The sequence below is a fragment of the Andrena cerasifolii genome, chromosome 2 (genome assembly GCF_050908995.1).
Source record: "Andrena cerasifolii isolate SP2316 chromosome 2, iyAndCera1_principal, whole genome shotgun sequence".
Taxonomy (NCBI): domain Eukaryota; kingdom Metazoa; phylum Arthropoda; class Insecta; order Hymenoptera; family Andrenidae; genus Andrena; species Andrena cerasifolii.
Window position 1 is genome coordinate 15379268 of NC_135119.1, and position 13517 is coordinate 15392784.

General features: G+C 46.5%; 1 protein-coding gene across 1 annotated transcript; it reads left to right on the forward strand.

The window, feature by feature from the left end:
- The first annotated feature begins 1308 nt into the window (after positions 1-1308).
- LOC143366522 (uncharacterized) lies at positions 1309-4485 on the forward strand. The gene is made up of 2 exons (XM_076807662.1): positions 1309-1972; positions 3563-4485. The coding sequence occupies exons 1-2, from the start codon at positions 1525-1527 to the stop codon at positions 4483-4485; spliced, it is 1371 nt and encodes a 456-aa protein (XP_076663777.1). The 5' UTR covers positions 1309-1524.
- Positions 4486-13517: the final 9032 nt, after the last annotated feature.

Here is a 13517-nt window from a genome sequence, read left to right on the forward strand (position 1 = left end):
TATTTGCCCATATGTACCTATACTAAATAAATAAATAAATAAAGCATGCCATGTTATCGGGGCCTCCCGTCGTTCTGAACCCTTCTTATATCCTTACCGTCTCAATTACGATATTCTCTCCTCAATAAGTGAAGTTAAGGACTTAGGTATGCATTTCTCCTCAACTTTGGACTTTTCCAACCATATTTCTTATATTGTTAACTCGGCTTCAAGAACACTTGGTTTCATACTACGTTTTCCCAATGATTTTCATTCAATTCACACACTAAGAATTACCTTTGTTCGTCCCTTGTTAGAATATTCTTCGATTATATGGTCTCCGAAACGCTTTAATTAGGGATTGCAAACCGGTAAATCGGTTTGAAGCTTTTTTTCACTGATAACGTAGTAGATCTCGAGGGAATTATGCAAATATCGAGAAATACGTAATTTACCGGTAAATATTGAGAAATACGTAATTTACCGGTAAATATCGAGAAATACGTAATTGATCAAATTACCGGTATAAATTTTTCGATTTACCGGTAAAAATTGTATGTATAGCAATGTAGCGCAATATATATAGCGCATAATTCCGTCGACATCTACTACGTTATCAGTGAACAGAAACTTCAAACCGATTTACCGATTTACGGGTTTGCAATCCCTAGCTTTAATCACGAAATCATGCTTGAGAGAGTGCAGCATAAATTTCTCAGATTTTGTTCATATAAGCTAAAGAACCCTATGTCAATATTCGATCATGATTACTCAACAATATTAAACACAGTCAACCTCGAAACATTAGCCGCGCGTAGAAGAATATCCGACCATTTCTTTATTTTTAATTTAATCAATAACCATATGGATTGTCCCTCTCTTCTTATGCAAATCAATTTCTACGCACCTGAACTCGCATTGAGATCTAGAGCAGGACTACAACCACTTAAATCCAGATCTACATATGGATTAATTAATCCAGTAAATCGAATTATTGCTGACTCTAGAACTCTCTATAACAGACACCTTTAATAGACAGTTACGTAGGATTATCGGATAATGTCTATCTTTTGTTATATTAGTTAAAGTTCTTTTTCCTTTGTAAACGTTTATGTAAAGAGGACTTCGGTCCGTTTATAAATAAAATAAATAAATAAATAAATATCTTAACCTTGAATCGACGCAGTGGAAACTAAATCAATCGTGGTAAGCGGGGCAAGATCTACGGAACGGTCAGCTCCCAAGCTTCTATTCGGGGTGGTAGTAAGAGTGAGGTGCGGGAGGCACGATGCCAATGATGAGCAATAAACGGTCGTGGGCCGTGGGGACGATTTGGATATTTCGCGTGGGGCCTCGTTCGGGAAAACCTCGTGCGGCCCACAGTCGTCGAGTGGTATCGGTTATAGATCGCAGGTGAGTCGATCCTCGTCGGCAGGCTTACACTACGGTGACCTAATCCCGGAGGACAAAAGGGTTTATGGTCCTGGAAGCCGATCGGGCGCCGAGTGGTCGGAGCCACGGTCCGGAAAACCCCTACAAATTGGGATGGAATCGACGCGCGACATGTCAGTTGTCCGAGAAACCTCGAACCCGTCGGCTGCACCGGTGAACGTTTTCAAAGTCAGTGAAGAGCGTGCTCGCGAGGCTGTTCAACGGCAAACCAAGATGACGCTCGTAGAGTTTTCGCAGTGCACGGACGCGCGGAGCATGCCTCGGCCCACTGTGAACACCAGTTTTCCATTGTCTCCCATCAGTGTGGATTCCTCGACGTCTAGTTCCAGCTGGAACGGTGGTACCTGTCAGCAGAACCCGGTTCTGCAGCGAAATACGCAAGAAAATTACTCGTGGAATGACGCTAGGCAGCCGGGGTGGATCAACGTCCAGCAGCGAGTCCTGCTCAGGGAGGAAGACAGCACCAGACAGCAACAGATTGCAGGAAACGCGGAGAAACATCCAACCGATCCTACAGCGACTAACCAGTCATCCAACCAAGGTATGTATCCGATTCGGAACAACGCCGCAACGTCTTCCTTTTTATACGTTTCTAGTGAAAAGATAGGGTATAGAAGCAAGCATTAAGACTCGAGTATTAGTGAGAATCCGCGTTTCTTTTAACTGGGACCAGCGAAGGTGTACGTGAGCGAAGAGGGCCGGATAGTGTGCATAATTGTAAAATCCATATTATCCTCGCTAGGTTCACGTAAACGTTTTTATTCCGTAGCTAAAATTACGCGACAATGTTAAACAAGAAGGCCCTGCCGTCCTCACGGATTCTAGGCAAATAGACGTTCCCGCAGACATCACTGAATCAAGTTTGATTAACGAGCTGCCCATTTAGGAGACTTTAGTCTCGAGGGATTATAAAACGGCGCGCGGCCCGCTTGCTCGTCGATGCTCTACATAGGTTTACATAAAACAGAGTCACCAGATGATGGACTACTATCCTCGGGTCAGTGCTGGCATGTTTATTGGTCGCAAAATATGCTCTAACCGCTTCGAAACTCTCGCCTCTGGTGTCACCGTTCCGTTATTTTTGCGCCACCATTGAAAAACGGTTCTCTCTAAAAGCAGCCCCAGATTCAATACCGAGTTTCAAATGGAATCTAGATTTCTGGTCGGACGCAATAGTTATGTAAAAGTTGGATGATGCAATTCTAAGTCTATATCCTGAAAAGCGAGGAATTTCAGTGAAGCCAGCTGGGCAGTGTCTGCCACGGAAAGATAAAATTCTCATAATTCTAATCACATGCTTCTTTCGAGACCGATCAGAATGTGAAAATCGAGGCCAACGACGCGGCGTCTACTCGCAATGATAAGATACGCCGGAACGCTTCTTACCCCTGGGGCATCAGTGCGTCACGAAATACCGAATTCTATCAGAGAATTCTATCCGCGTGTCACAATACAGTGTCGCCACGGCCGAAATAGAGAAAAAACAATCCAGGTGGACACGTGTCCAGGCACCTAGGCCAACCCCCAATTTACCCCATCGAAACTGGCGCGTTATTGTTCTCGGACAACCTAGCTATGGGTCGAACCTAATTTCCATTGAACCGTAATTGAAAGTCATCATGATACATTAAGTTTCTGTTGGCTTGCTAGTACAACAATTTGCCAGGTAATATTCCTGAAAGGAATATTCGCCGGCGGTTGCATTGTGTTTTCGCGGGTTTCCCAGATCCGAGGGTCCTCAGAGTCAATAATGTCGTCGTAAATTTATCAAGTGGCAGATTCTGGCGCAGGAAGCAGCGCCTCCCCTTTTGACTCTTTAGCGGCCCGCGTTGCCATTTAATCCAATTACATGGCTCCAGTGTTCAGGTCGTGAGCCGCACAGCAGGAATATTGGCCTGCTCGTGAGCCGACACGTTTCCTACTGTGCGACCCTCGCCACCTTTTCTTCGCCGTTCTCCGAACGATTCCTGTTTTCGCGCTGGACGCCTTTTATAGAAATTAAGATTCCGCGATGTGGAAACGGAGCCGATCGATCGTTGGCCTACGTTCGCCACTTTCTAGCCTGCGGTTCAGAGTTCGAACGCCTGGAAATTCCCAGCCAGCCCGACTGAAAGCAATTTTATCGTTTCAGGTGCACAGAAAAAGTCGAGCAGCAAGCGTTCACGCACGGCTTACTCGAGCGCTCAGTTGGTGGAATTGGAGAAGGAGTTCCACTGCGGCCGTTATCTCTGCCGTCCACGTCGGATCGAAATGGCGGCGTCGCTGTGCCTGACGGAGCGCCAGATCAAAATCTGGTTCCAGAACCGACGAATGAAGTACAAGAAGGAGCAGAATTCAAAGGGCGGGGGCTGCTCGAAGACCGGAGGCTCGAAGGGCGCGTCATCTCCCGTTCCGAGCAACGAGATCAAGCCCGAGAACGCGGCTCCGACCGTTCCACCCCCAACCTGGTCTGCCAGCATGACTGCCTGCCAGCAGAATCCTGTCCCGAGTCAGAGCATCTCGCACGTTTCATATATGTACTCGAACAACCTCCAAGGCACCAGTCAATCGACAGCAGAGGCTCGAAACGCCATCGCTAGCGCGGAATATGGCGCGCAAAGTTACGATAATCCGACAATGACGGCGAACAGAATGCAGCACGTCTACATTCCGCAGGAGAAGTTCTTCATCGATCAGCAGCGGACGCACAGCTATCAGGGACAACTGGAGCAGCCTGTCAGCCAATACCCACAGCAGCAGCAACCTTGTGCTTACTTCCAGCAATGGAACAACCAAGCTCAATTCCAGTATCAGGTGGATAGCTACGGGTACAACTCATGCGCCCAGCAGCTGAACTCTTGCGCGACAGCGGGGTCCAGCCAGGACACGTTCAAGCCGAACCTGGACTGCAGCTTCCAAGAAGGTTCGAACAACTTGCCATTCCCGGATCTAAACTGCTGGACCAACGACAGTGCTTGCCAGCTTCAGTCCACGCTTGTAAAGACTTTTGACGAAATTTGCAACAGCATCTCGTTAGACTATCCGGAAATGGCTACGGACTTGATGAGCCTGTAAGGACCCAGCCCTTGAATTCTGATTCTCTCTACGTCCGATTTCTGGAGGGAAATCGAACGTTAACTGACGAACCAACCCTGTTTAGCGACGACCGTGGCACTTAAGTTATTCCATTCGGGATTTTGCAACTGTTCGTATTATACTCGAATCGCAAGAAAATAGATCAGCTGGCTCGGCGGGACGAAATTGCAATGCGTGCAAATAGAAATCGGAATAGAACAGTCTCGAGATAGGAGAGCAGCGACGAGTATATTGAGAAAGACAAAAAGGAAAGTGTAGTATTCGATGGAAGGAGTATCCTTAGATTTCCAATTTCCTGAGAATTAGAGTGGGAACTAGCCAGGCCTAAGCGGCGGAACATTCCGTATCGTTCGCTCACGACTTTAGTCGTAGTCGTTAAGTAACCGAGCGAATGGGCAGCAATAATTACACTTAAGCGGACAATGAGCTCTACGTCACGAATACTACGAATAACGGTGACGAAGATCGCTCAGCTATGTAACCCTGATATACAGTTAACCGACGTGCGTTTCCGATTTTATCCTTTGACGCGTATCGATGCTGCCCTTGAGCGAACGAGGGTAACTCATTAATCGTTGCACATTTAGAAATACCTTGAAAGGCGTACGACCACGTTTTCGGCTAATTGCAACCGGAAACGGAGGCATATTAGCAGTTAAGTAACTTGGAAATAAGCCATTATTTTCCACAATTGTAAATATATATAATAAACAAGGTTCAAATATATTTTTGCAAAAATACGTAACATGTTCTTATAATAAATCTCCCTGTTTCAATTTAGTTCAGTATTATTATTATTATTATTATTATTATTATTATTCGTCTGTATTACTTGACACATCCAGAGAAGAAAATAATACATAAAGACAAGCGAAGTAAATGGCGAGGCTGCAGTACAATACTGTTAGAAGCCTAACCGTAACTAAATAACTAACTAAATGACTAAAAACTAACTAACATTAAGAAACTAGAAAGTTATTGTGACGCGTAATGTAACCGTATGTATCGCCGAGCTTTACATTTAAAATCAGGAAACGAATTTAAACCTCGAATATCAGGTGGGAGGGAATTATAGTGATGAGCCGAAATATAAGCAAAGGATGATTGAAATTTAGGTGTCAAGTGTGTCGGTATGGAAAGGAGACTTTGCTGTCGAGTAGAAAGAGAATTAGGCCCATGGTAAGAAAGATTATTGCGAAGAATATTATAGAGATAAGGCGGGACACGAGATGAGAGTATTTTGCGAACGATAGAACATAAATGGAAAATCCAGCGCTGAGGCATACGTAACCAAGACGTTTTGACATACAGGTGAGAGATGTGATCGTACTTCGGGACACGAAAAGAAAAACGCAAACAGGAGTTTTGAACTCGCTGGGTAAGGTGAGAAAGATGATAGGATAAACCTGGACGATAGACTACATCGCAATAATCAAACAACGTATTCTATTCCCTACGATTCTATTTCCCCGCTTTTCGGTGCAATAACTTCTACGTGTCTCTGTACTCAACTCTTCGAACCGGGCATCTGTTTTGGGGCGAGATTCTGTGCTATTGACTCGTTGTTAGAAAATTTAACCGAAAGTCTACATTGCCAGGCGCGAGAATATCGTTCACGACCGAGGGCGAGGGGTCGGGAGGGGGTTGAAGAGAGGTCGGGGCTGTGAGAGGGCAGGGGCGGCCGAGCGACTCGCTGGTTTCGTGCCGGTCAGAAAGGAAAAGCAATTTCTTTCCGCTAATGTCGTCGAGAATGAATTTTTCACGCGGATAGGGAAGTTGGAGCTGGCCGCCTCGGTGGTACTGCGTGTGCACTTGCCTCGCGCGCTAGTTGGCGCGCGTGCAAGCATGGAACACGCGCGGCTGCATAGTCGTGCAAGACTTGCCACGTCACCGGCACTCGGATCCGCGTCTATCTGTCAGTTTCCAGTCTCAAACAAGATGGATGGCTGGCGAATGGAAATCATGGTTGAAACCCAACCCAACCCCTGCATCCTTCCACCCCGTGAACGGCAGAGGGAAAGAGACGGAGCGCGAGCAGAGGGTGGAGAGGAGGGGGGGGGGGGTGCACCCCACCATTCTGTTTGCGACCACCCTTATACCGAGAGACCCGCCGCCCCCGCGTTATTCCGCGCTTCGATCTCGTATCATCCCCTTTCGCGTCTTTTGTGCTTTAAAATACAAATACCCCAGCAAAGGAGACAGCGCTCCGTCCTCGCCGATCGTTTTTTTCCCCCCCTTTCGATTTAATAGTCCAACGGTCCTGGGTTTTCGCCAACAATCCCCTCTGCGGTTTCGCGGAAAGTAGTCGAGCTTAAAACGGCGGTTATTAATAGACACCCTTGTTTCAAGTGCGTACCGTAGAATCTCCATCGCACAGCGCTGCTGTCGCTTTACAATATGCACACCGTACAACACTGTAGAGGTCGCTGTTCCAGGGGTCCTTCGCACTTGGTATATCATCACTCGAGGAAACGATCGAAGGAATTAGATAACTCGAGATATTCTAGTTCAGCGAATGTTGTTCAGCCTGGAAAACGAAGAATGCGATCCTCGCGTATTCATTGGGCGGACTTCCGTCCACGAAGCTACTTTGGAGGCGAGCGAAAGTTTCCGAAGAGGAAATAAGGGAAGTTGTCCGAATACTCTGGCTAGAAGCTCTCCTGGAAGATCTTTCGCCGATCTCGATTCCAGCGGAATAGTCGGCAGGTACAAGGGATGCGTGCTCTCTGGCGATGTTGGAGTAAACTTACACAAGACCGGCTTTCATACGCGGCGGCCTGTCCCTGCCAATAAATACAATGGACTGCGGGATGGCCGCGGATCTACAGCAGGATCTACGAGCATTTGAATCTGAATCAGACACTTTTCGCCGTCCGCGTCTACCGCGAATACGATTCCGAAAGATCTCGGCCGTGATCCGGGATGAATAATGGATGGATAATATTAAGAGAAGGCCGGCTGTTACTTGTATAAACGGTATATAATACAAGATTCCCCCCCGCCGCAGAGATTCTCTTTCTCGATAACTCTTCCGGCGAGAAAGTCGAAGAGTTTTCCACGAGTCGATTGAAACCTCAGTAGACAAGCGTAAGATTTAATACCACCCTGTATCCTGAACCGTAGGAAGAGAGAGAGAGAGAGGTGGCAGTCTTCGGAAGGAGGGATGAATTCGCGAAGGGAAGAACAGATTTTAACATTAGGAGTCGCAGAATTTATCGGGCACGCGTACCGGGCCCTTCTCGCTACCGCTTGCGACTTTTCTTCCAGCTAAACTGTAGAAAAATTGAAATGGGCGAGGCGAAAGAATGAATAAAGATCAGAGAGACGGTGGCGGTGGGGGACATGGTGGTTGCTGGCACGTAAACCGTCGACTCGGTTGCTCTGGAAGTGGCCAAGAGGGGCGAGGCCGTGCACGCGAGTGATATTAGGTAGAAACGCATGAACTTTGATATATTTCAGGGGATGGAGGCCGGCTGTGGGGCTCGAATCTAGAATCTCGTAGCGAAGGAAAAGAAAGCTGGCCGACGCCATTCCGCGGCAAGTATCCGAACTATACGTGACCTGGAATTCTTCCTTGCACCGTCGGAATTCTGCGATAGGTATTCTTATCATCGCGAGCCTGGAGAACCTGGCTATTGATAAATTAGTGGACGGCACTGTATATTGATTCGGAGCAGTGGTGAATAGCTTAAGGAGGAAAGGTAAGCCATTTTTAAGAATTTTTTTTAAGAATAACTTACAGTTTTCATAGAAAAATTTTATTACCTACCTTTAGTACGCTGTCTTAAGGACTATACAAAAAAAAATAGAAAAACATCCATAAATTTTAATACATATTAATTAATCTTCTAGACACCCCCACGCGAGCTGGTCGAATGTGTAACTATGGAACAGCAGGTCCGAAATGAAATTTCATTTTTTTTTTATAAACTATATGAGTGTAGTTTCCGTTGTACGTATCGATTTCTTGAACAAATTATTTTTGTAAAAATGGTGCGCTGTAGAAGAAAAGTTTAAAAAATCCGCAAATAAGGTGGACAGTTTTTCGAGCGCATATCAAACAATTTGTTTTCGATCGAAGAATCCGTACGTACAATGAAAACTACACTCATATAGTATATAAAAAAAAAAATGAAATTTGATTTCGGACCTGCTGCTCCATAGTTACACGTTCGACCAGCTCGCGTGGGGGTGTCTAGAAGATTAATGAATATATTATAATTTATGGATATTTTTCTGTTTGTTTTTTTTTTTGCATAGTCTCTTAAGACAGCGTACTAAAGGTAGGTAATACAAATTTTCTATGAAAACTGTAAATTATTCCTGAAAAAATTCTTAGGTGTGGCTTACTTTTCCGGCCGTCACAGTGGTGTTCTCCCTTAATGAAAGACGCCAAAACTCATCAGCAGATAGATATCGAGTGTAATTCGAGAATGATCGACAGACACAAAGCTACGCACTCGGATGATCCCCAGACTTGGATAAAAGCGCAAGTACCGAGGCAGAAGAATGAACGGGGCAGGACTCAGCGGAAAGTTCTTCTCAGCGGAGGGAAACGGACGAAAATGTGGCCGTTAGTTGTTCCGGTCGAAGTGGGATGCATCGAAGAGTGTCCGCGGGAACGGCGCGAGAATTCGGGATATGAAGAGGGGGAGGGTGGTAGAGGAGAAACTGCGGAAGGCGGAAAACAACGGAAAATAAAGCAGCGGAAGAATCGCGTCGCAGGAAAAAGAATGAGGGCGCTGTCAGCTGGTGGAAATTATTCTGATTATGCTAATTCCGGTTCTGTTCCACTCCTTTACCCAGCCGTCCCCCAGACCCATTGCCTCCCTGCTGCTGTCTGCGCCATCTTTCATGGCTGATATTTATAATATAGGGGTGCCCGAGCAGTTTCAAACTCTTTTTGGCCCCCTCTGCCCTCCACCATTTGGCCCTCCATCGAGACCACCCCACCGCACACTCCACTGTTTTCGAGCTTTCGATAAATTTATTCATATTCCGAGCTAAATTTCGCTGCTTCTCCCAGGGAACTCGGTCACCTCCACTTCATTCCGCGGTTCCAGAGTTTAGCCGCGACTTAGCCTGATAAATCTAACCGCGACTTGCGCGCTACAGAGGGCGGGGAGGATTCACCGAGAGGCAGCTGGGATTCTACACTTTGCTGGTATCGCTGTACCTTCTGCGCGATCGAAGTGTATATTTCTATGACGATTTCTACGAGTATGGCTCGCAGAGTCGAATAAAAAGGATCTCAGCTAAACGGGGGTCGTAACTGGCGAACGCGAAGAGAGATTCTGCGAGAGAGACCAGACCTCTGCAAGCGTATACGTTCGTAATCCTCTTCGGGGTCGTAAGCTTTCCTTTTTAATTAAAGGCACTTTCTATTCATGCCAGAGACTGGCACGCCCACGACAAAAGTTACGGTACGTTATTTCGTACTTTACGAAAAAGGTTATTCGCGCGAGCCGCAGTTCCGCGGGGAGTATCGCTTGATCGATTTCGGTTAATTGCTTCCTTCCTCGCGAGAAGCAGCGTTGCGCGTGAACGTCTCTCTGCAGATTCGGGGGTGCGTATTAAATCGGAGCTGATTCGAAAAGGCCGAGCGCTACTGACAGCTTGAAGCGCGCGCGGTGGATCGTCAAACACTTGTAATCCGTCGACTCTGTAAACGCGAATATGTAAATACACGCTAATGCTCAAATAGCGGTGTGTTTGCTTTGGGGAACCGAGCGCGTAAGCGGATCACTTCACCCTACTATCCCGATTGTTAACTTTCCAATAAAAACTGACAGCGCTAGGCGATATTAACGCATTTAACTTGGTATCGTGTTCTCGTAACAGTCGTAACTACGTCCACCGCAGCGGGAACAGCGGCTGAAAATAGTTTATCTGATTTCCGATTCTCGGACTACTGTATTGCCGCAGTTTGAAATATGGATGGGTAGCAGTGGACTTACACTATGCTGGGTCTAGCTGCATTAATCCCAAGCTGTGTTAAGTACTCCCTTTACTACATCAACGTATATGCGGCAGGTAGATTCTACGTAAAGGATTACATACGCTGTACCTACGTGCGTTATGTTCGATTAAGCTTAGTGCATTCCAATTACAGTAAGCTGGACTAGACGAAGTAAACTCTAATGCGCGCGTTCCACGATAAAACGATCTCTGCGCCCAACAGTTTAACTTGATAGTTAAACCGTAGGTACTACGCGCATTTTGTACCAGGCTCGGGTTATATCGGCCTATAATTTCCACCAAACTTTATCCCACGTTCAGTGCAACGTCGTATTTTGTACGTTCTAGGCCTAGATCGGCAATACTGTAACTGCCACCAGGCCCAGCTCGCTCTAAGCCTAATCCCCGTCAAAATTCCTCCGTACTTATTCAATTCACGGTACACGGAGCGTCGCACAGTGGGCAAAAGTGAGGTAGTTTGTTTCAAAATCAAAGAACTTTTGATAGAAATAAAATAGGACGATGATTTTTTTTTAGGTTAAAGCTGAAAGATTGCAGAACATGGGAAAATTAATGAAATTATGGTACGAACGTTTTTTACCTTTGCAAATCTGTGTTAAACTTGAAATTTTACAATAAAATTATGTTTTATCCATTACCATGTTGGGTTAGAATTTTTTTTTTACATGCTGTACATCATTTCCCATAGATTTTGTCGCGCTGATTTCAAATCCGTTCGCAAAATTTGTCTACTCCCTCAGGATTTTGAAGAAAAAAATCGATTTTTGTGAAATAAACTAGTGAATCATAATTTTTTCGTTGAAATGATTTGATAACCCACTGGTTTGAAGGTATATTGTATTTTCATATATTATTATACAATCAGAATAAGAATTTTTAATGTTTATTTTAAAATATTGAATGTTTTACATCTCGTGGTCACTTGACGTATCGCTGTCATTTGCACATGAATTAAGGTAAGTATTTAATCTTTCTTTTTGCGAACGGATTTGAAATTAGCGCCACAAAATCTGTGGGAAATGATGTACAACATGTGAAAAAAAAATTCTAACCGAACACGGTAATGGATAAAACATAATTTTATTGTAAAATTTCAAGTTTAACACAGATTTTCAAAGGTAAAAAACGTTCGTACCATAATTTCATTAATTTTCCCACGTTCTGCAATCTTTCAGCTTTAATTTAAAAAAAAATCATCGCTCTATCTCATTTCTATGAAAAGTTCTTTGATTTTGAAACAAACTACCTCACTTTTGCCCACTGTGCGTCGCGCAGAGCCACTCAGCCCAAGGCACGCCGCGCCGTCTAAACTCCCCGAGAGCACAGACCCAGGCAGACTCGCGTACCCTGTACAAGTATCTGCCAAAGTGCCATCACGCGACTTCCCATAGAGAGAAAGTTATTAATCGCGTGGAGTTGTCCCCACGAGCGCCAGGCACGCTAAATTCGAGAAATCAAAGCCCGGTTATTACTCAAGTCGGCCGCACAATACGAGCAGGCCCTCTATCCAAGCCAGGATATGTAGGTTACGAAGGAGCCGCGGCGCGTAAGTAACGGACAATGGCGAGCGGAGGATCAGCCGAGAGATCTACGTAGGTGGGCAAACGCTGAACGTCACCTTTAATTAATCACGCGACTGTATTATTTCCCGTTTAATCTCCCCTTTTCGGTGGTCGTGCGCGCTCCAAGTTTGCCGAGGAGACGTCTCACCGGGCTGAACTGTGAGCGACGCGCCTTTGCTTCAGCTTCAGACGTACCTACAAAAGAGGAGCAGGAAAGCAAAGCTACGGCCACCTTTACAGACAGCCTTCGTATAAACATGTCAGTCCGCTGAGGCTCGTCCCGAGAAACGGACCCGCGATCATCCATCACTCCGTCCCCCGGTTCGTCTAGAACTCTAGACTCTAAGGTTCCCTACGACCTCTCCTCCACCTCACGATTCGCGGGTTGTAAAAAATTGTTTAACACCGACTTCTAACCGGTCGCGGTGCCCAGCTACGTAACGGGAAACTTCAACCCGCGGGCTATCTTATTATTGTATAATAGTTTTACCATCCTCGGGAATTCGTTGAGGACCTGTACCGTTACGGGTGCTACACAAGGCAATTCCACGGTCTTCGTAATCGTGCTGCTGATAATTCTCATCCGCGTACTACGTAGACAGCTGGATCACGGCGAAACAGGCGTTTACAGGATGAAACAATGATGCTGTCGAGAGATTGAATCGCGCGGGTTCCAGTGACGACAGGAATAACAGGCTATCCAATCGAGAAGCAGCTTCGATGGCTGTGAATCTCGAAGGCCTAGGAAGCCAGCTTCCAGCTTGCAGGTCTGCCGCGATTGGCGGCGTTCCCCGAAACGCCTGGAAATATATGAACCAGGCAGACTCCACCCTAGCGAATCGCTCGTAACTCAAACACGGAACGACACTCTCTTCGGCAACCCCGTCGAACTTGAACGTGGGCGAGCTTGCTGGAAGGCAGGGCCGAGGATGAAGGGAAGGTGGAGGGAAAAAAGCGAGAGGAACGAGAGGGGCGAGAGCGAATGAGGCGAAAGGGGTAAGTAAATGCGAGCGTGCACGGATCGCGGGGGGACGTGGAAAGGGGGTGGGAGCGGAGACACCAGAGGGTAGAGAGTAGAGAACCGGCCGTGACGTATGGCGTGTCGTCAGAGAGCCTCACTTAGAGTGGCGGATGAGAAAACGTGGTGGAAGCGGGAAAGAGAACGGGCCTCTAAGAACCTCGGGACCTGTCTGGGACGGTGACGGCGCATTGTTGGCAGGGAAATCAGACGAAAAGACGCGATAACTAACCGCATAATAAATGAACTGTTCACGGGAGTGTGCGACGCGTCGCGTCGGCTCGCTACCTACCCTCGCCGCGCCGAGCCGCTCCCGCTCTGATGCGCCAAAAGCCATCCCTTTTCGTCGCCTTCTTTCAGATTATCCGCCGCCCGAATTCTATGGAGCCTGACGACGGAGACGTGTGACGGTGCATCGGGAAAGAGAATTCACGGACGGCCGCGATATGACC